The 23,411-nt window shown below is 35.9% G+C and overlaps 2 protein-coding genes across 2 annotated transcripts in view; one reads left to right on the top strand and one right to left on the bottom strand.

The window, feature by feature from the left end:
• Positions 1 to 470: 470 nt before the first annotated feature.
• LOC115924909 lies at positions 471 to 3,272 on the bottom strand. Its single transcript, XM_030987756.1, has 3 exons — positions 2,607 to 3,272; positions 2,006 to 2,331; positions 471 to 1,521 (listed from the first exon to the last, which is right to left on the bottom strand). Exons 2-3 carry the CDS (start codon positions 2,323 to 2,325, stop codon positions 1,212 to 1,214), a joined length of 630 nt encoding a protein of 209 aa, XP_030843616.1. The 5' UTR covers positions 2,326 to 2,331; positions 2,607 to 3,272; the 3' UTR covers positions 471 to 1,211.
• Positions 3,273 to 5,201: 1,929 nt separating this feature from the next.
• Positions 5,202 to 23,411, top strand: part of LOC578203 — a 175,885-nt gene continuing 157,675 nt past the window's right edge. Inside the window, exons 1-4 of the mRNA XM_030988229.1 lie at positions 5,202 to 5,747; positions 15,397 to 15,667; positions 19,341 to 19,607; positions 21,365 to 21,637. Coding sequence (XP_030844089.1) covers positions 5,670 to 5,747; positions 15,397 to 15,667; positions 19,341 to 19,607; positions 21,365 to 21,637 — 889 coding nt within the window. The 5' untranslated portion in view covers positions 5,202 to 5,669. The remainder of the gene's footprint in view (positions 5,748 to 15,396; positions 15,668 to 19,340; positions 19,608 to 21,364; positions 21,638 to 23,411) is intronic.

The following is a 23,411-nucleotide window of genomic DNA, read 5'->3' as shown; positions in this document are numbered from 1 at the left end:
CTGATTGAATCTTTGTACAGCACAAAACGTACGACCTTTCGGTACAATGGTCTGAAAATCAGCATATGTGACCTGCTATGGCAAAACCCAACACTTCATGGTAAAAATAAAAATTGAGTTCTTGGTATCATTGGAAAGAGTAAAGTATGACCTTTAAGATGATACCTCATTTAAAAAAATTGATTGAAATTTGACAAAGTTATTGTGATTTTTGTGATTTCAATCACCGGAAGTTGATTATGAGATATTGAGGTTTAAAGTTAAGAATTTGGTTCAATTTTCACACAAAAAACATGCATACATTCACTTCATAGCAACGGCATCAACCAAACAAGCTAAAGTCTTGTTTTTTTACAGGCATACTAGACACATACCCAACTTACATTTCTGTTAAAACCATTAGATTTGGAAAAATATTAATAAAGTTATGATAATTTTTAAAAACAATAGAAAACAAAAGAATTTCAAAGTTTTTGTTATACTAGGCAAAGTTGATGGGAAAACGATTCCACGGTTTATTATGTTTCATCAGTACAGAATTTGTTCTTGTACACAAAATAGTAGCAGGTTACATCAATGTTGCAATAATAAAATGTAATAGTGCATTTTCTTAAAATTTATGCTTAATAATAGGCCTATTACAAAACCAGATGTAATAAAAATGATTTTAAAAAAATATATTAAAAATAAGATTGCAATAAAGTGAAATAACGAATTGCGTTGAACTTGAAACCCGTCAGAATCTATTTTTCAAATGATGATTACTGGAACAAATAAAGCGAGTTCAAAATGATTGATATTTTGTCATATTTAATAAAGGCTATGATATAAAGCATTAGTCTTAATCAAGACTATTTGAGAAAAAAAAAGATATCGTGTAAGTCACTCGACAACAGATAACCTATAATACATGTATTGTAAAAATATCCTGGTTCATTTAGGAATGTACAATAAAGTAACAGTTGAGACCATTTGACAGAGCTGTTGTCTTCTTGAGATAGAGATTAATAATGCAAAAATATTAATTTCAGTCAATCAGTATGATGTATCAGATATAAAATATATTCTTTCATTATCAAAGTAAAGAAAAAACAATAACAAATCCCATAACAAATGCAATCTGACTAGTGACTACACTAATCATAAACTATTATGCATTAGTGCCCAAGAATTAATGATGAACAGTTTCGAATCTCTTGAGTTATCTTGTTTCATACAAAATTCACAGCCGAAGAGATCAATAGTATGTACATAGGATAAGACATGCCAAAGATGTGGCACTTTCTTTGTGTACGGAAATACGAAGGGCCAGGTTGTTGGGGGTCAACTGGATAATGCACTTGCTGTGCAAAGTCGAATCTGTAATGAAAAACTACAGGCTTGGAGTTCGCAGTCTTCTTCCCTAGCTTCTTGATGGAGAGCTCTATCGCGACTGCCTGTAAGGCTTGACAGGCTGTCCTGTAGAAGATGCTCCTCCTGCCTCCTGAGTGCCTCTGTCTTCTGTTCTTTAGGAACATTGACCTGCAGACATGAGGGAAAAAGCAAAACGAAACAAAAATCTCCTGATTAGTCAAATTTTCGCATCTACTATTTTTCTTTACAAAGTAAATATTTTTTGTTACACTACAATAGTAGATCATTCTCAAATGGAAAACACCAGCTCACAATAAAGTAAAAGTTGGTTGACTTGGAAGAAGAAAAGAGTAAATGTATTGTAGCAAATTTCATTTCATTAAAACACTTGAAATTTGGACAGAGCTTTGCAACGTTTTCCTAAGGATCTCAATTATAATATTTATTATGCTTGGTACAGTTTAGTGGTGAAGTATTTTTTTAAAGCATACGTTAGGGTCTACTGATTAATGCTACAAAATAGGAGAAAATATAATTAGCTTAGAATAAATGTAAGTATATTTTGCATTAAACTGCAGCTTGTACATAAACATCCAGTCCTTAGACATTATTATAAAGAAATACAAGTAAATAGTGACAGATCCAATTATACCTTATGGACTCTTGTTCGGCTACAGAGAATTGTTTGATACAGCGTCTTCGATTGAAGATACGGCAGTTGCATTTATTCACGCGGTCCTTCAGCGGTTCCAGATCAAGATCTATTTGTTGGGCCAGATTTGTAGCTGCTGCCGCCTCCTCCTCGTCATCAATGACAGGACCCGGTCCCAGTATGACGCTTTCATTGTCACTTGACAAATCCATAGGCTCCTCTGCATGCATCTGCCTCATCGACCCAATCGCTTTCATCGCCGCTTTCATCGCCGCTTTCACATGGCTCTGCTGGTCATGGACCTGCCTCCTCGAACTCATCAGACTCTGTTAAGTATAATTATAAAATAGAGATTCAAAAACTAATATCAACAAGTAGTCTAGACTCCGCAGAGATTTTTGTATAGGTATGAGAAGCTTCATAAATCATAATCTAATTTAATAATAAATTTTAATTTAAATAATAGTGCACTTAAAATGTCTAATCTAGCTTTTGTTGCTCGAACATTTTGGCGAAACAAGTCTTTAATAAATAATATGGGCGTAGACCTAACTAAGTAACTTGAATACCTTTTTAATAATGATAATATTAATAAACCTACCAGAATCAGAGTCGGAGCTAGGAGACGAAGGAGTTCCTCTCTCGCCCGCGGCCGGGGGCTCGGCCCGGTCGGGTTCGCGAAGTAGTCAGCCAGGTGTTCGGTCAAGCCATGCACGGCATACCGCACGCCGATGCATCATTCAACAAAGAAGCGACGGTTTTATCCGTTAAATTCCTCTTTTTCCTCGACATTGTTCTAGCCACTCGATGAATACACGTATTTTACTTGATATATGAAACTCTAGCTCATTAAAAACAAACTTCTGAACAAGTTTTCGAAGAAAAAAGCTGGTGTTTCGATGCGAGAATTTGACCGCTGAGCAATCACAACAACAAGGCAATGACGTCATGTGCGAATATTGGCGAATCAAGTGTCTGGATTTGGATCACGTGGCTGGCAACAGGCATTTGTTTACGGCCTGCTTGACAGCTCATCGAAATGATGTCATCTTTCATGGCATTTTTCATTGGGCAATTTTATTTAGGACCGCCCAATATAACCATATTTGGAATAACCGATCCTTACTCGTTATTTTCGTACCAAATACGTCAGGGATCGACTCAAACGTGGTCAACTGAGAGGGAAAACAACAAGCGATGAATCGCGAACTTTCCCTTCTTTTGACCGCATTGTTTCAACTAATTTCACTGGACAATGGAGCACATGATTAGATACAAAATATATTTAAAAATACTTCTAGATCGTCTTTTGAGTTCATTTTTTCTCTAAATCAATTTATAAAAAATAGACTTTCTGATCATGCAAAAATCTCAGTTGATCCCTAAATTCGAAATTTCATGTTCAAACGGGCCTACAGCACAATGGGATTTGCCGAGAAGCGTCGGGTTTTGCCGTAGCGGGTCACATATTACTTACTGACTTCGTAGCACTTAAGTCGATTCGACAAATAATAGTCGTTATGTTCCCACTTAAAGACGTTTTAAAGCTCCCCCCTTTTTTAGGGAAGTTCTAAATTAGTATTATCTTTTAAATGCCGGAATTTGGAATTTAACCTTTTCATTTTTGTTGGCCTACAAATGGGACAAAGTTCCTTTAATAGGCCCTAAAGCCTCTTAAAGGATGTATTGGATAGAGGAGCAAGTGGAGGAAACTAGACCAAGAGGGAGACCCGTAATCATCTGGGAAGAGAATATCAAGAACTGGAGTGGACTAAAACTGTAAGAGTGCACCAGAATGGCAGAAGATAAAGTGAACTGGAGAGATGTTGCAATCAACCTCCGAACCGGGAGAAGGTACTTAGAAAGATAGAAATAGATTCTAACCTTAAATTATGGCGTTATAGAGGACGGAATGTATTCGAACTAATTGGGTTAAGAACTAGTCACAAGTCCGGAGCTCTATGTGAGTATAAATTAAGATTTTGTATTCATGTGATACAGGAAGAAAATAGATTGTTTTTAATGTGAAATACCAAGGAAATGGACACAACCGCATTTATGGTAAGTAATACATTGGCACCTACACTTTGTCTTTAAGATTTATTTAATCACAGTCGATAGTTTATATTAATTCTGAATGTGTGTGAACAATAAACAACATGATTATAAAATAAACGTATTTTTCTGTATTTAAAAAAATTAAAACAACCTCAATAATAAAAACAAAGACAAAGATACTTTTATCCAACTATTTTATCAGGGGAAGTAAACACAAAATGTCCCCCCCCCACTCTCTCCCTCCCTCTCTCTCTCTCTCTCTCTCTCGTTATTATTCTCCTTTTCACGGATCCCAATTTTCTCTATTCTATTTTCACCATGTTTATTAATTCGATCTTTTTTGTTTCAGTTCGCTTTGTTTATTCATTATAGTTTATACCCCATTTTCTCCCATTCTTTTCTCATTCTGTTTGTTTCTCCTCTTGCTCCCTTTCTTCGTTCTAAATCTTAAGTGTTTCTGATTATCGTGTACACGTTTATTTCTCCAATTATATCAGTATTCCTCGATTACTCTGGAGTTCCCATTTCATGCTTATTGTTTTCCCTCTCTAAGTTTTCCTCTCTCTCTCTCTTTCACTTCCTCTCTCTCTCTCTCTCTCTCTGTCTCCCACTCTGTCTTTCTCTTTCTTTCTCTCTCCCTCTCTCGCTCTCAATTTCTCCCTTTCTCTTCTTTCTATTCTGCCATTCCCCTTTATCCCTGCTATTTCTATCACACACTTAAATTATCCCCCAAATCTTACTCGACGAAATTTGTTCTGTATCTTAGGCTAAAATATTCCTTGTTTCTTAAACTTGTATAGTTATATTCATAATTTTGTATTTTATATGCTCTTAGGTTATGCTTAAGGTTCAAATATGTTAATGTTGTTTAAATATACCCCATGCAGGTACATTACCACCTCTCTCTCTCTCTCTCTCTCTCTCTCTCCCTCCCCTCTATTTCCTCTTTCTATTCTCTCTCTATTTCCCTCTTTCTGTTATTTCCAGCTCCTTCCCTCTACCTATCATTCGCAAATGGAATTGCCCAATTCTTTCCACCGATTCATCCAAATCCCACAAGTTTGCTGGCACACAAAAAGGTTCACGTCCAAATGAAAAGCATATACAAACGGAATATAATAGCACCTCCTATGCTTGGATGGGCACCATGAATTCGATACAGGTATGAATTATGACATGATACCGACTGGTATACTGCATTATAATTTTGCGTTCATTTCGCAAGACCGCTGGCATATACTGCAGTACCATTCTCCAAGGCTGGCGTGCCAACACCTTGGATCTATTTTGCTTTCAAACGTTCTTGCCAACTTTGTGACGCCACGGAATAAAATCACCACCAAAATTCTGCTCCTCGTTTAGGGGTACTTTCTACACAACTTGCTGATGGTTTATTCTTAAACTGGACTCGATTATTTGGTCCTTAAGAACGCTTTTTATGACAGTTTATATAAGGAAGTTTGGAAACAAACCACCGATTTTGGATACATTTTCGTAACGGGATAACCACGCCCTGTTTAGGGTCGTTCTAGCGTGGTGGGGGAACGGCGGCTTGTACGTCAGCTCGTTCGGATTGGCGTTGTAACTTGGGCGGCTACAAAACACCATGGCTGTTCACACTGATGGAAACTTTCGAGTCTTTTGGATGCTGGGAGTGTTAACATGCTGCTTATTCACAAATACCGTAAGTATAGTAATGGTTAAAGAAATATTAAAATGTATGACCCATGTCAGTAACATTGACATCGACGTATAACCTATGGCTACTTTATCTAAAATCTTGATGCATTTAAATCTTACCTTTGATTATAATGCATCTGTAACACAAATTTTACATGATTATCTATTGTAAAGTTGCGATTAATTGAAGGAGATTCGATTGTAGGGATATAGAAATCTTAATCGTGAATTTAATGTTCATCACGGTGGTGTTATAATCGTGTACGGAAATGTAAGACAAATAAGTCAATTACATCATATTGAAGCCTTTAATTTGTATCTGATATCACAGGGGCGGATCTAGCTTTTTGCTAAGGGGGGGGGGGTTGACCAAAATAATGACGATGCGGAGCATCGTCCACGAGCCGCGAAGCGGCGAGCCGATTTTTTTGGGGGGTGTTTATTTGAACCCGTAAGTGATGTTTTCCTGGCATCTATTAACACAATGGAGACCATAAAAAGCTGTAAAAAAAGATGCGAGACTGGATTGCCGCAACTTCTTTGCCCTGTTTGCTTCCATATTGCTTGTCACTACACTCAGACCAGACTGATAAAAAAGTGAGCAACTTGAACAAGTAATCCAGGAAATGAGCAGCCCAGCTCAGCGTGCGTTGCCAGGTTAAATCTTCACAAAATCCCCACCCAAACGACACTTAAAATATCCCCAAAGTTGCCAAATTTTGACAGAAAATCCCCAAATTCGTTTTTCATAAAACTCAATATTATTTTCATTCCCAAATATTTATTTTTCATCCCCAAAGACTTCAACAATTCCCCAATTTTTTTTTTTTTTTTAATGTGGGGATTTTGGGGATGAGAATCGGCAACGCTGGCCTAGCTTGTCACTTCGGCGGTGGCCCGTGTCCTCAAAAAAGCTGATGGGGGGGGGGGGGGGGGCAAGGGACTCTGTGACATTTGTTCGTCCAACCTCCCCCCCCTCCCCCCAAAAAGAAATAATAATAATAATAATAATAATAATAATAATAATAATAATAATAATAATAATAATAATAATAATAAATGAAATAAATACATAGAAATAGAATAAAATAAAATTACAAGTTTAAAAAAAAAGATAAGATTTTAAAAAATGGTCCCCGGATTTTTTTTTTGGGGGGGTTGCAACCCCTCCCCCCAACCCCCCCTCTAGATCCGCTTCTGTATCATACCGGATAATTTCGATTGTCTAATGTTGTATAACACAGAATGAGGGGGGTTGTTGGTGCAATGTAGTGCTAAGGAGGTCTCGTGGTATAGCGATTCATTCATTTGACTCTCAATCCAATGGTTGAGGGTTCGAATCCCAGGTGGGTACTCACGTCTTTTGGCAGGACATTAATCCATATTTGCCACTGTCCACCCGGGTGTTGAATATGTACCTGGCAGGATTAATTCCTTGAAATTAAGGCGATGGGCACTGATTACGGATGAATCCCCCCGGTCCCCAACAGAAAAAAAAACTTCTGTGCGCCCATGCCTTGAGCCATTATGCATGGCCGTACAGAGGATTTTTGTTAATGTTGGGATGAATTATTGATAATTTATTGCATTTTTTGTTTGTATTTGTGGGAACTGCTCCCTACCCTAGCCCCCGCTGCGTACAGTCATGGTTCAGTGACAAAGCAATGGCCACGTAACTGTGAGGCCCCAGGATCAAAACTGTGTCGATGTGCTATATTAATGCCCTTCTGTGGGGCATTAATCCTCATTACTGTCATTTATGACTTAAAGGCGTATAGGTCTCCTAGTTGATAAGCATATTAGCATACACATGCTTTAGCAGTCACGCAAAGCAAACACTGGCAAATTATTATTCAATAAAATCTGAGAATGTATACTATTATCTAGATCTATTAGGAATAAATCATTGTCAAAATAATTCCATAAATTGGGGTTAAAAAAATTAAATCCAACTTTATGAGCCACAGTGTACTAAGTATATTGATAATGTGATACAATCTTCATCATCGCTATCACCATCATCATGATCATCAATTTATAATGCAACATCAATTCATCCCATATATATATATATATATATATGATTCTACTCTCCTTCACAGATGTTTATAGTCTTCCAGTTATTCAGATTAAATAACAGACCACCTAAATCGTCCTCAGTGACGAATTAAATTTCTCGTTTATTTTGTATATTTGATAAGTTTTTATTAATCCAATAAAATGTTTACATTCAACATAAACATAATACAAATAAACAGACATTTATATCCACGTAACAACAATAAATCAAAGAAGAAATCAAATGAATCTATAGTATAAAGAATAAAAAACATCAACGATCGTCAAAATCCCCCTTCCCTAGAACAAAAAAGGATATCCGTCAGCGTTCTGTCATCTGCTAAAATGCTTTAATAGGATTATTCTCTAAAATTCCGGAAATTAAGCGCCATTTTTCATTGTGCCTATCTATTTTAATAAACCTTTTTACCGTATGAAAATATTTAACATAATGTACAAAATGATGAACGTTGGGCATGTTTTCTGTTTTCACCTAAAGATATAGTGCTTTCCTAACAAAAACAGGAAATTAACGGTGGAAACGTTTCTTACTTTGACAAGCTGGGTCAGCCCAAACAGGATATTTTTAGTTGACAAAATCGAGGGGAGAGAAATTTCCAAAAAAAAGCTCTGCTTAGGCGTAACCAAAACTGTTTTATAACTCTGCATGAAACAAGAAGATGTTTAAGATTTTCATCATCATTATTATAAAAGTAGCAAGCTGCATTTCAATTCTCTTAATATGAACCAACCAGACTTTAGTTGGTATTAGATTATGGATGATTTTCAACTGAAACATTGGTAATTTTGTATCTTTCGTGAGCATAAATGGCAATTTAAAAAGCTCAACAGCGGTGGAATCATGAAGTCTGTACAGATCATTGAGGCGGGCGAAAGTAGACGAAATAGATGGATTGTTAATTTGCATACACATAGAATACATTTGTCCTTTGGACACATCAACAGAAGTTATAACAATACCATATATAGTTTTAGTTGTAATGGGGCTTAAAGAAAGCATAACAGTGTCAGTGTGGAAGTTTTGTTGAAGAAAAAAATGTTTCCATGTAGAGGGAGTTTCTTGTAACAGTCTAACAAAGTAAAATATTATTCAAACGAAACAACCCTTTCTTTTGCATCTTTCCAAATCATAGGTCGCCCGTATTTATCTAAAATGTAGGCCTACGCTATTTCCACAATTCCTTTCTCCAAAATACTCGACTTGAAAAATAGTTTTACCATCAAGAAGTATAGACTTATTGTTCCAAATTATTTAGATTTTAGATTGATACATCTTTGTGGACAAAATCATTCCACACCTGTATGATTTCCTTGTACCACTCACTTATATCCATCTTCAAATATTTAATGTCGATATTTCTAAATATTATATTGCCAATTAGCCTACAATTATGAGTAACAATAGTAAACGAATGGGACATTATGAATAATTCTGAAATATACTTTGCGTTGCTGAGATTTCCACAAAAAATTCGCTATTTATTGGGCTGCTGCTTTAAGAAAAATAAATTACATAAAAGGCAATTAGATCAAATAAAACTACTCACTATTAAGAAGAAAACATTTATATTCTTTCCTGAATGCAAGAACAGTGGATATTTCTTTTAATACATTTGGCAACTCATTCCAAAGCTGTTGGCCTTTAAAACTTACTGTGGTTCTTGAAAAGTTAAAATTTATACAAAGGTACATACATTTTATTGGAATTTCTTGTTTTACACTCATTGATGTTGCTATTATATCCAAAATAGTCATGAAAGTTATTGGTTAATATTTGTTTAGAATAAGAAAACATAAACGATGCTAGTTGTAATTTATTTTATCAAACATATTCAATATGAGGTGGACTGAGCATTTTGTAGACATGTTGTAGACATTTAATTAATGATCATTCCCTGGTCAAGTTATCTTTGAATTTAAATCATTGTAGGGTAGGTCGAGGTTACTGGAAATTCAATAATTCATTGTTAAGGGATGATAGTTATGTGGAAAAATTAAAGATGTCAATCAACAAACGATTTAAACCTATTCAGTTCCATATAATAACAATTCAAGTAGAATTGAGGTAGAAGGACAAGATACACAATATGAATTTACTGTAAATGATCAGTTATTTTTTTTTATACATTGTTGACCATAATCACAGGTGAAACAATTTCATACGCAGCCAGAAAGAAAAAAAGATTGGTAAATTTAAAATATGATTAAGAGAAAGAAATTATAGATTTGGAGAAGGCATTGATATAAAAAAAAAACGGACCAAAATAGAGCTTTAGTTGTATTAAATGAAGAAAAAAAAGGTCAGATAAAATCGTTGAGAAAACATTCAGTTCCATATAATAACAATTCAAGTAGAATTGAGGTAGAAGGACAAGATACACAATATGAATTTACTGTAAATGATCAGTTATTTTTTTTTATACATTGTTGACCATAATCACAGGTGAAACAATTTCATACGCAGCCAGAAAGAAAAAAAGATTGGTAAATTTAAAATATGATTTAGAGAAAGAAATTATAGATTTGGAGAAGGCATTGATATAAAAAAAACGGACCAAAATAGAGCTTTAGTTGTATTAAATGAAGAAAAAAAAGGTCAGATAAAATCGTTGAGAAAAGAATAAAATGGAAGAAATAAAGATGAGGTCTAAAATTAAATTGATGGAATATGGCGAGAAACTATCGAAGTATTTTCTGAATTTAGAAGAAAGATATGCTGTGAATAAACGTAGTATGTGCAAATTGGTCACTACTGAAAACAAGGAGATAACATCGTAGGTTGATATTATATCAGGAATTGTATTATTCTACTCTAAATTGTATGAAAATAATCCTGTTGTTGATGTAGACTTAAATACAATATTAAACAATCCAGATATAAGTAAATTAACCACTTCAATGTCACAGAAGCTCGACGGAGAACTCTCCATTGATGAAGTTCATTAAGCACTTATAAATATGAAGAGAAAAAAAAACACCTGGTCTAGATTGATACACCGTCGAATTTTAAAAAGAAATTTGGAAAGAATTACACATATTTTTAGTGAGATATTTGAATTCTGCATATTCATCCGGAATGTCCTATACACAGAAGTTAGGAGTCATCTCTTTAATTCCCAAAGGAAAAAGAGAAAGTTGGAGACCCATATCTTTATTGAACGTGGTGTATAAATTAGGTTCCGCTTGTATAGCAAACAGATTAAAGAAAGGAATTTTCTTTTCCTACATGATAATCAGAAAGGCTTTATGTCAGGGCGCTTCATCGGAGAGAAAATCCGTTTGTTATATGATTATTATTGTATACTGATATAAATGACATTCCTGGTATATTGCTGCTTTTTTGACTTGTTTTTCAATACAGGTCGATCAAACGCTCTTATTTACTGGGTGTAAGCCACAAATATGTCTAAATAATTGAAATTTCTCCCAGGATTGCATATATTGCTGCTTTTTTGACTTGTTTTTCAATACAGGTCGATCAAACGATCTTATTTACTGGGTGTAAGCCACAAATATCATGTGTCTAAATAATTGAAATTTCTCCCAAGAAGCATTACATATATAAAAGTTATTGTCCTATGGCGGACTAATGAATATTAATAAGTCACAATAAATCAGGAGAGCTTGGGTATTTGTTTCTAGTCCATCGTGACTATGCCATGGACCAGTGATGGCCTGGTGGTAGAGTCGCTGCCCGGCAGCTAATTTTTTTAATTCCCAAACAGGTTTGCCAATGCTAATATTTCCGGTCATCTGATTGGCTGATATGTTACGTAACTGGCAATGAAGTAACCGTTGGGAATAAAAATTTCGCTGCCCGGCAAGCAGTAGATGCTGGTTCCAAGATTTTTTCTGACTTGTTTTTCAATACAGATCGATCAATCGATCTTATTTACTGGGTGTAAGCCACAATTATGTCTAAATAATTGAAATTTGCAGGAAGCATTACATATATAAAAGCAAGATGGTGTTCTTTTGAATAGAAATCTAAATTGGGTATTTGATGATTATTTCAGATATTTAGATATAGACTTTTGTACGGATTTGCTCAAATTGGCAAATCACAATTATAATGAAAAAAAAAAAGAAAAAAAGAAAGTCAAATGACATCGTGGTTAAGGCGATACTTAACTGTTCTTGGAAGAATCACTGTTGTCAAATCATTGTTGGTATCCAAGTTAAACTTATTTTGTCCCTAGCTTCCTAATCCTGGTGAAAATCTTTTGAAAGATATAAATGCTCACTTTTATAGATTTATATGGGGGGAGAAACCTGACAAAATAAGTAGAAATCAAATGTCACAAAGGTCAGACGGAGGGGTTAAAATGATAGATATATACACACATTGCCAATCATTAAAAATGTCCTACTACTACTATACTACTACTACTATTACTCATACTACTCTCTTAATTTCTAGGACTTAAGTTTTAAATCCATTTTGAGACTTAAAATATTTCAAGTCTTTAAGACTTAATAAATTGGGAATTCGACTAAAAGTTTTATCGAAACCAGCTTCTAGATATAAATCTTGGAAAGACTTGAACTTCTCGCCAATAAGATGTGCATATTTCCAGTTGCACCTGTTGATGACTGACTGTTGGCATATTTCCAGTTGAACCAGCTGACACCAATTAATTTGCATATTGAATATGGGGTGCGTGCAGATCTATGTTTTTTTAACAATTTTTCTGAATTTACAGCATATTTCTTAATTACTGATGATTTAGGTATATGCAATTCATTTCGAAAATACTACAAATATAAATTACAAGTTATTAGGACATTTCGCTACTTCGTATGAATTCCATTTAATTAAACATGAATAAGGGAAACATTAACTATGAACTAAAATAATTTCAATAAAATACAAGTATATGAAAAAAAATTCGATTAATTAAATTATGTATAAGTCTACTTATTACCGATGCCTTTACATTGATAATACAGACGTACCAGTATTGAAGTGTTGTTGCCGTTCAATTGGTTGGAAGTTTTACCAAATGGTTCTAATGGCTTAGCTAGACCAGTAAATCTAAAAGACTTGAAATATAAATACAATTGACTTAAACTTTAAATCTTTCAGGGACTTAAAATTTTAAGTCTTAGCTTAGATTTATTTTTGAAATGAATCCAAGAAAGGTTTAAAATAAATATTAAAAGACTTGAAATATAAATCCAATTGACTTAAATTTTAAACCTTTTCAGGGACTTAAAATTTCAAGTCTTAGCTTAGACTTATTTTAAATCCCAAAGGGTTCGTCACTAATATCAGTCTCTGTTAGATTTAAAAGTAAGACTTTAAGATTTAAAAATAAGACTTTCAAATTTAGAGAGTAGGCCTACTACTAGGCCTACTACTACCGTACTGCTACTACTATACTATATACTACTACTATACTACTATATATACTATTATACTTATGACAATAATATCAATAATGATAATTTCATCACAGAGAGTGGGAGAGGGTATGGGAGAGGGCAGTTGGAGAGTGGGAGTGGGAGTGGAAGAGAGGTAAAGAGGAAGAGAGGTTATTTCTAATTCTTTCTTTCTTTGATTTGATTTTGTTTGCCAATTAGTCACAAATGACTATTCTATGAATTATTCATATATATATATATATATACATATACTAGTACTAATTAAGCTGTGACGTTTGGACCAGGGAGCTTCGAGATCCACCTCCCTAGGCCCTGAGCCAGCTGAGTGGACACAAACCTAACAATTAAAGTCAAACAAATTTTGCGGTGCTGCCATCGCGTTGTGACACCGGGTGTGACTAGTGGAGTACGCTGAGCTGCGCAAACTATACTGATGGTAGATGCATTTAAAAGAGCATCTAGCTTTGTGAGTCGATTCATCATGGTGACCAATCTCTGGTGCACGAAATTCTTCCAAAATCCCAGGTGTAAAAGCTAACGTAAAGACAAGGGGGTAAAGAAGTACTCATCTCTCTTGGAAAGTTAGGTAAGAAACGAATTTTACTCGACAAGCACCTAGCTTCAGGCTCCCTCCCTCTAGTATCGCGGTGGGCGATGAGGCGTGAGGCGAGAGTTTTCGTATTCCGTAACCAGTAGACCTATATAACACACATAGCTGCGCTGCATGCATGTATTACTATCCTGGCTGTGTATTAAAGTTAAAACCTGTTCTATACACCACTGTACTAAACTCAACTGATTTCACTGAACTTCGGTACTTTAGTGACAATTGATGACACCTAAATAGCAGTAAAATACAATTTTTCAAAGGATAATTCAAAAATTAAAATCATGAGTCGACGTCGAGCTACTGACACTGTCAAGCTTACAGCCACATTGGCATCATTGTGTGTATTTGTGTGTTATTTGTGTATTGAATATTCATGTGTGCACTTGCTGCCTATTATACTAGCACATTAGTGCAGCGCTAGAGGTCAATACGCATAATTAGCATATTGACTCTCTATGCTTTGCTGGAGAGGTCTATATACCTGTCTTTGAGTGAGTGTTGGCTTGTAATTGGGAGAATTTCGGGAATTTTGTTAAATGCCATTTTTTCTATGAAGTCTGAATCCTCTTTTTTTTTTTTTACTCCAAAATTAAATTAAATGCAAAATCTATACCGTTGTCCCACGTGTAGAGAAGAGTGCAGCGGAAGATATTTTTATGCCTCCGTTACAAAGTATCCGGAGGCATTATTTTTTTTCGGGTTGTCCGTCCGTCCGTACGTCTGTACGTCCCGTTCTTGTATTCGCGTTATCTCAAGAACCGACTGATGGATTCCTGCCAAATTTTGGTCATGTATGCAGCTTGCAGAGCCAATGAATTGATTAGATTTTGGGGTCACGAGGCCAAAGGCCACATGGCTCATTATGTATGCAAAAATAGCTTGTGACCACGTTATCTCAAGAACTGATTGATGGATTCCTGCCCTACTTAGGTCATGTATGTATCATGCAGAGCCAATTAATTAATTAGACTTTAGGGTCATGAGGTCATAGGTCAAAGGTCACAGGGCTCATTATGTATGCAAAAATAGCTTGTGATCACATTATCATTTAGAACCAATGGATGGATGACCATCAAACTCAAGATATGTATGTTTCTTGCAGAGCCAATGAACTGAGTAGATGTTGGGGTCATGAGGTCAAAAATTAAAGGGTCATACATGTATATCAGAAATAGCTTGTAATCACAATATTCTGAGAACCTGTCAATGGATTACAATCGAACTTGAATTTGAAAAATTGCTTCTGTTTTTGTTTATAAAGTTGCTCTATGACGGAGGCATCATTTTGACTGTGCTTAGTCAAAGTTCCCTCTAGTTTACGTACTGAAACGACTCGGACCTATATATATGGCACTAGTATTGTTATGATGTATAGTGCACTTTCGCAGGGGGCATGCATGCTTAGGTCTTTTCGACATATGCATTAGCGTCCACTCTTACATGTATGTCTAGCGTCTATAGAGTTGGTATGAAGAAACGAATAATACAAGTGAGAAATATGAAGAATGTCAGGTGGGGGTACGAACCTGCACTAAGGCCATATATAATACATGTACATGTATTTCATATATATTTCCAGAATGGACAAGAAGGAGTCTCGAGCCTCCAGATCGACAGCACCACTTCCTTCGGTTTTGAAATCTCATGGTCGGCAGGAGCCTGGGACTACTACGTCATTACTGCCTATCTAGGATCTGGTGAGGAAGCCCCTGGATATCCTATGAACTCCACCTCAACGTCTGCACAACTGATCCATCTGTACCCTGATACAGCTTACGATATTCAGGTACAACCTAAACTGAACAATGGAGAAGAAGGCCAACTGGACACTAGATCGGGCACAACTGATGGTAATAACTGTCATAAGAATTTCACTTACACCACGTATACACACTAACTTTTTGGGGAAAGGGGTCCGGATTTAACTTTTTTAGAGTCTGTATATGCATGCTACCTTTGTAAGAGTTTTTAAAATTGGGAGTTTTTAAATGGTTGACTTTTTGTTGTACTGAGCGAGGCGGGAAGAATCGCTGGCAATTCGCTCGAAGATGTCATTGACGAAGCTGTTAATTTTAGGCGACCGGGGGTAGAATTTGGGCAGCCGGTGTTCCAGGTGCCTGTTAGTATTGAACCCTGCTTATACATGTGCATTGTTATTGGAGATAACCTTTGACCCCTACATACATGTAGCTTTCCGTGTAGAATTGGCTCCTATGGGTCTGGTGTTTATTGGCCCAGATTTGTCCGGGGTATATCATACAGGAGGAGAGGGAAATAATTTTTAGAATTTCATTTTCAACTTTTTTAATAGCAACTCCAAATTTGTAGTAGAGTAATAGTTGAAAAGTCTCCAAATCAGGTCAACTAGCAAATGTAAGTAAATTAAAATTTACTTCAATTGATGTTAGTGTTTATTTTGAAGTAGTCCAGTAATCGATTTGTAACACACTCCCACATAGGTTTGTCCCAAGAGTTTGAATATATATTCTCTAATTTCAGCCTGGAGTTCTACTACTTTTAGTGAACCAATCATGCAAAATATAATGTGTCATGAGACATAGAATGATAACCTGCCAAACTTTATGTGGGATATTTAAGTTAATTTGAATTTAATTGAAATTCATGGATATTTCCTTCTTATTATTATGGAACATGGTTTGATGAAGAGGTCAGTATGTACAATAAAATGATAGATCAAACAATGAGGGAAGCCAAAAACCTATAAAGCAAGCCTTGTGTTTGGAATGTCCATTTAATACGAGTAAAATACATCATTAATAATTTTTTCAATATGTTTCTTGTACCTTAATAAGGGATAGAATGTTGAAAAGAAAATGGAGAATGACGGTTGAACAAAAATTAAAGCATGTAAAATTGAAACATTGAAGGAGTATGGACTTATGGGCTCTCAGGTTCTTAGATGCACTGTGGTAAAATCTGAGTCATAATATTTTGAAGCATTTTCCCCAAAAAAATTGTACTAAAATTTCCTGAATAATTTTGGTTGAGAATGAATATTAACCTGCAATTTACCTGTTCCTGAATTTCAAACCTGTACAATCAACATGCATATCTGTGGATGTTACACGTGAACCACCCGAACAGAGTATAGAGATATTAAAAGGGGAACAGGTGATTTTAGACTAGGGGGGCGTTTCACAAAGCCTTTTTTCAGTGACAAATAACAAAAATCAGTGACAAATCTGCTGATAATCAATGAGAAACAAGGATTTCGGTTGCTTATAACACAAGTTGTCATTTGTCACTGATGACAAGTTTTGTGAAATGACCCTAGGGCTGCTTAAAGGCCGGACCGCAGGGCATGGCAATCAGGACGGGTCGTTTCATGAAACCAACTCCATAACAGTCAAATCTATGTCCACGACCTATGGAGATGCCCGCCCCCCCCCCCACTCCGGGAATGGAGGGACCGCATGCGTGTTCCCAAAATCTCTGGCTCGTAACAAATGAAAAAAAGAAAGGGGGGGGGGAGGCAGTGGCGGATTTCTAAACTATCGGCTAAAAAGATATACCGGTAGTTTTTGTCACAATCAATGAGATTTTATCCTGAATTATCAAAAGAGATTATAAGGCTTAATTCATTCAAACTGTTTGTAAAAGTAAAGACAAGTTGAGCAACAGCGTCACAATTTCATTGATCTTGTAATTATGACGGTTTTGAGAAACAATTTTAGACCAGGGGGATGTTTCACAAAGACTAAGAACAACTTTAAGTTGGACTTAACTATGGCAAGCCATTCATGCCACTGGTTGCTCTCACTGTTGGTCTCTCAATTATGATCTTTAGATACTATTTTTTCCTTCCATAATGATCTTTAAAAAAAATGTAAATTCTGTAGATTTGTGACCACGATTTAAACGTCCCTTCAGAGACCAATGCCAGTAAATGGTAAGAGCAAACAACGGCATGAACTGCCTGCCATAGTAAAGGTCAATTTAAAGTCAATCTTAGTCTTTGTGAAACACCCCCCTGACCTGCTTAAAGTCTGGTAATCTAGAACACCATGGAGGCTCTGTTTTTGTATGCCTCCGTTACGAAATAGCCGGAGGCGTTATGTTTTCAGGTTGTCCGTCTGTACGTCTGTACGTCCCCTTTTTGTGATCGTGTTATCTCAAGAACCGATTGATGGATTCCTGCCAAACTTAAGTCGTGTATGTATCTTGCAGAGCTAATGAATTAATTAGATTCTGGGATCCCAAGGTCAAAGGTCAAAAGTCACAGTGCTCATTATGTATGCAAAAATTGCTTGTGATCGCGTTATCTCAATTAGAACCGATTGATGGATTCCTGTCAAACTTAGGTCATGTATGAATGTTGCAGAGCCAATGAATTGATTAGATTTTGGGGTCACAAGGTCAAAGGTCACAGGGCTCATTATTTTGCATAATAGCTCATGATCACATCATTAGAACCGATGGACAGATTACCATCAAACGCAGGTCATGTATGTATCTTGCTGAGCCAATGAACTGATTAAATTTTGGGGTTATGAGGTCAAAGGTAATGGGGCTTATTTATATATGCAAAAATAGCTTGCGATCGCATTAATATTAGAGCCGAGTAACGGATTACTATCAAACTCAAGACATGTAAGTATCTTGCAAAGCCAATGAACTGATTTTAGGGTCATAAGGTCAAAGATAAAAGAGTCATACATGTATATCAAAAATAGACTGTAATCACGATATTCCGAAAACCTGTTCATGGATTACAATTAACCTTGAATTTGAAAAATTGCTTCTGTTGTGGTTTGTGAAAATCGCTGTATGGCGGAGGCATCATTTTGGACTGCACGCAGTCAAAGTTCCATCTAATTTCATTTCATTTCTTAAAAACGGTATTTGACTCCCCCTTGATCATTCTTCACTATTGGCAGGGCTTTACACAAATTCTTTTTAGGAGGGGGTCTGGATTCTGGTGAAATGTGAGGAAGTTGGAGTTGCACGCAGGGCAGAGGCATGGTTGGTGACTGTGAGCAGTCAAATAGCTCTCATTAGGGACTTTTAGATTTGCACGTCAAAAAAGTGGACGTGTGACGCCCACTATGTCGACGCAGAAACGTTTTATTCCAGCCCATGTCGGTGTTGCTTTTTCTTGTTGGTTATAATACGCACAACCAGCCGGTCCATGTATTGCTATTGTTACCGGTAATTAATTAATCAATTAACGGTCTGCGTTTTTATAAAAGTAGAGCTAAATTGGTATGATCGTATTGGCTAAATTTCACACATTTTGGGGTCTGAAATTGCCTTCATAGAAATGTTAGGTCCTAAAAGGGCACTAGAAATGTCATAAACAAGAATAAAAGCAATAACAATGTACTTTGAAGTTTGAAGGCATTTGCGGTCTGAAACAAGAACTCAATTATCCCTTTCAGTTTTTTAACTATGAAAGGGTGGAATATACAAATAATTGATGCCAATTTGACGCTGAAGAACTGATTTATTTAGTCCTTTACCATGTTTCTACTTACTTTTTCTTCCCACTTTTTCTTCCCAAAGTCTCCCGCATAGAGGTGACGGTAAGGAGCGAAACCTTTATCAGTGTTGCTTACACCTTGCCCGAGGACGAGCCATCTTCCAATCAGCAAATAAGACTTGGTCATTTCGGGAGTACATTGCAGACTTCTGGTAATCAGCCAGTAAATAATATGGGGAGCATCATCTTCAATTCATTTCCCGCTGTCTCACCGGGAGATCTACTGTACGCATCAAATGCTCCATCGAGTGACCTAACCAACTACTTGAATGAGATCCACTTCAGATATCGTAAGTATTTCTTCCAGGAAACTGGGAATGAGATAATCGCAAAGACTTTCGAAAAATGAAGCCAAGGCATTCCAGTAGCCTTGTACATCACCGGTTGTAGTGTGTGTACATTACAGAGATGTATTATATAATCCTAACATGATACAGCATAAGGTGCTGAAATTAGCCTTTCATTAGTTTTCAATAGTCTTTGCGATTTTGAATGATAGTTAAAGATAAACTTTAGTACTGGTAATGCGATTGCATTGTGAAAGAAAAGGTGTGGAAAGGATCAGAAACAGTTCATCATGTAGCATGTAAGTATTGGTGTGCACTGCAAGGTTCTGGAGTCATCAAAATCATAATAAATTTGACCGAGTCTTGGTAAAGTAACAAGCACTCACATAGAAAGCTATATATGGGACAACACACATGGTGTCGGGGCTAGTACTACCTTGATTTCCTTGTCTTTCTATGCTCATTACTTAGCCAGTATACATTTTCTTCCAAAATTTTTCGGCACATGTCATTTATTTGTAATCTTGAACATTCAGTGTAAGTTTCGTTTGATTCTGTGAAAATTATTATTATTTTTTTTACCAGTACTGGAGTTTATCTTTAAAATATACAGATAATGAACCGCAAAAGACATTTCAAATAGCTTTGTGCATTGTGAAAACCAAGTGTTTTACCATGAAGTTGCAGATTTTGATCATCACATATTTGTATTCATGTGACTATAATTTTTACTCCTAAAGGCTAGTTCAGATATGGCATTGTAAACTGCTGCTGTTGCAAAAAAAATACAAAAAACACTTTTTTATTACACATGTAAATGAAGGCAAAATGAGATCTGTGTTGCGAAATACAGAAATATGAAGTGTATTTCACTTCGTGTCATGTAGAAAAAAGTTACAGGTTTTCTGCTTCATATCTAAATGAGCCTTATTGGGTAAATACAGCTTTAGACAAATTTTAGAAGATTTGTACTCATAGATTTCACCCTATCAGAAGTTTGATGGCAAGATATAATGCTAAAAATTACAATTTTGGCAAATATACCCCTATTTTGCATTTTTCAGTTCCCACATATAATATGACTCTTTGTTGCATTAAAACATGTCTTTTAATTTTCTCTGTATTTATACCTGCTTATCGAGTATACAAGTACCCCGTTTTCACAAACTTTGTTCAAGCATACAATGTGAAAATGTGAACCTCTTTAATCAAACTTACTCTTTAAAAAAACATACCCTTTATTTCAAATCCAATCCGTCATACTTTTTTTCAAATCTGCAAACGTTGAAATGTTCTTCAGCATTCCTGAACATTCTTTTTTGGAGGCAAAATGTGTCGACCGCACTTTCATGCCACACGTGTGTGTAGTGACATGTACATATTTGGGCTATGTCTACCTTGCATACAACTTTTAGCAAGACTGCGCTAATTTTTTATCATTTTTATAATTCCAAAACCTCACAGTATACACCAGGGTGGTGTTTCTCAAAGCCTTTTCTCAATGACAAATGACAAAAATCAGTGACAGATCTGCTGACAACCAATCAGAAGCAAGGATTTCAGTAGCTTATAACAAAAACTGTCATTTGTCACTGATGAAAAGTTTTGTGAAACACCCCCTGTACTATGTGTTACAAAACTATCCTGCATATACAAATTAAGTCAATATGAAGTGATACCAGTGGGTGATTGTCTATAATAAAGTTTTGCTTTTGACAGCTGTGTTGATGATGAATATCCCTTTATTCCTTCCATCAAAGCTCCAAATCCCCCCCAGAATGTCATGGTAAATCCATCGCCAGGCAATGCTTTTGCAGTGACCTTCGACCTTCCAGCAACTGGTGGCAACTATGATGGATTTAAGATCTGTGTCAACGACGAAGTGCGGGAGACTCTGATGGGCAGTGCCACGACTTCAGTGATCATCGACGGTTTGGCCCCAAATACGCCGTATACGTTCGATGTGACGTCTTTTGTGGGTATCGGCGGGGATGAAGCAGAAAGCGAAATCTTCAGTGACACCCGAATTCTAGGTATGAGGTTGGGTTTTTTCACATGATTTTGTTTTTCAAGTAAACTGTATGTATGGGCATGAAAAGACAGGTTCTTGAGGTCAGATGTTTTAAGTAAGGTTACAGGAACATTGATAAATGTGCACATGAGGCATATCATAGATGCAGTGGCATTCGATCATCTTGTTTCACTTGTTTCATGTTTTCCATACTATATCTACTTTTTCTTATGTAATCTTCTGATCTGTTTCTTTTACAATTGTATGTAGGCCTATGTTGTTAACTCATATCCTGCCATAAGACTGCTAGCGCGCTATTGTTATAGTGCTCTGTGCACGCGAGCGCGCTATCAATTGATTGCTTCGTTCATGCTAGCGAGCTACCGTTTGTCTGCTTTGTGCACGCTAGCGCGCATATGTAATAACAGTTATTGTTCATGCCCATTGCACCGTACTGAGTGCTTTTGCAGTGCTATTGAAAGTACCATCGAGTGCATCAGATTATCGGCTTTGGATTACACGTCTTTGTATACAACAGTCAGATTGGATTTTCTCAAGAAATTCAGCGATTTGTTTTTTGTTAAGATTTAATTAACACGCACTTGAACCAACCTTAAAATTAACTTGGCACACAGGAGATTTGCGGCTGGCACAATAGGGATTAGCACTGGGGTACTGGGTGCATTGTATGGGTGGCAGCTTAAGAGTATAAGTACCTTAACCCTATGTAAACTGGGGGGGGGGGGGGGGTCAATTTGACCCCCTGCAGTAATTTCGTGACTACTCTGGAACCGCGGCAGATATCGAGTTTTCCTTTCACAACTTTTTGCTTTCGAGTCTCACGCATCTTTAAATTTTTTTTGTTTTGAAAATCGTACGTAAAGTTACAAATTCACGGGACCTTTTGTCTTTGCATGTCAGCCCGAAAATCGCTCATTTTTGTGATTTGTGTACAAAACATATGGAAATATCATTTTTCCTAATAAGAGATAAAACATTGGTTATTTGGTCTTGTTTAAAGTTTAGGTGTTTGTTTTGGGGTCAAATAGTTGAATTGTAGTTAGAAATGAAATAAAACAATAAATATAAGTTAAGAAAAACAATGAAATACATAAGAAATTATCAAAACAATAGATAACATAAAGAATTGACCCCCCCCCCCCCCCCGGTAAAAGCCTGGTCTGAAATAGGTAAGCATCCCTTGGGATGGATATGCGTATATTGGAAATGTTTCTATTATTATTGTTGATTTTTAAAAAAAAACCTAATTAATATTATTACTATTATTTTTGTTATTATAATTAGTAGTAGTAGTAGCAGTAGTAGTAGAACTAGTAGTAGAAGTTGAGTTGATTTTATTGACTTTTTCTACCCCCTTTTGGGGTATGAGAGTTCCATCAAATACATAAACATATCAAGGTATACGTGTTATGTAAAATGAGAATGAATAATTTGTTCATAAACTACAGTATAAAAAAATTATAAACATAAGAAAGTGATAATAAACCGTACATGTAAAATATATTTCAAATCAAGCAGTGAAGGTGGCTTTAGCTACTCTATCACTACTTGATATTACTTCCTTTAAAATACATACATGTACATATCTATGTTTGAGTCCTGAGCTCTCTAGTTTAATAATGAGATAAAATGCAGGACAATTATATGGATTAGCATACATGCCAACTGTTCAGATTAAAGAGGAACATTCCTCTTTTTGGGAGAAGATAATTATCATTTTAATGCAGGTGTTCCTCTTCCTGTACAAATTTGTCTGTAGTATTGAATAGGAGAGT

This window comes from Strongylocentrotus purpuratus, unplaced genomic scaffold, assembly GCF_000002235.5.
Source record: "Strongylocentrotus purpuratus isolate Spur 01 unplaced genomic scaffold, Spur_5.0 spur5_scaffold_17, whole genome shotgun sequence".
In the NCBI taxonomy this organism is placed as follows: Eukaryota; Metazoa; Echinodermata; class Echinoidea; order Camarodonta; family Strongylocentrotidae; genus Strongylocentrotus; species Strongylocentrotus purpuratus.
Note: the sequence above shows the minus strand (reverse complement) of the source record. Positions and strands in the feature narration are given on the sequence as shown.

Bases quoted from the DNA above. Each gene is read 5' to 3' on its own strand.
- LOC115924909 (XM_030987756.1), bottom strand. From the start codon at position 2,325: ATGAGTTCGAGGAGGCAGGTCCATGACCAGCAGAGCCATGTGAAAGCG. The intron at 1,522-2,005 runs GTATAATTGGAT...TCATGTCTGCAG, and splicing joins GCCGAACAAGAGTCCATAAG to GTCAATGTTCCTAAAGAACA.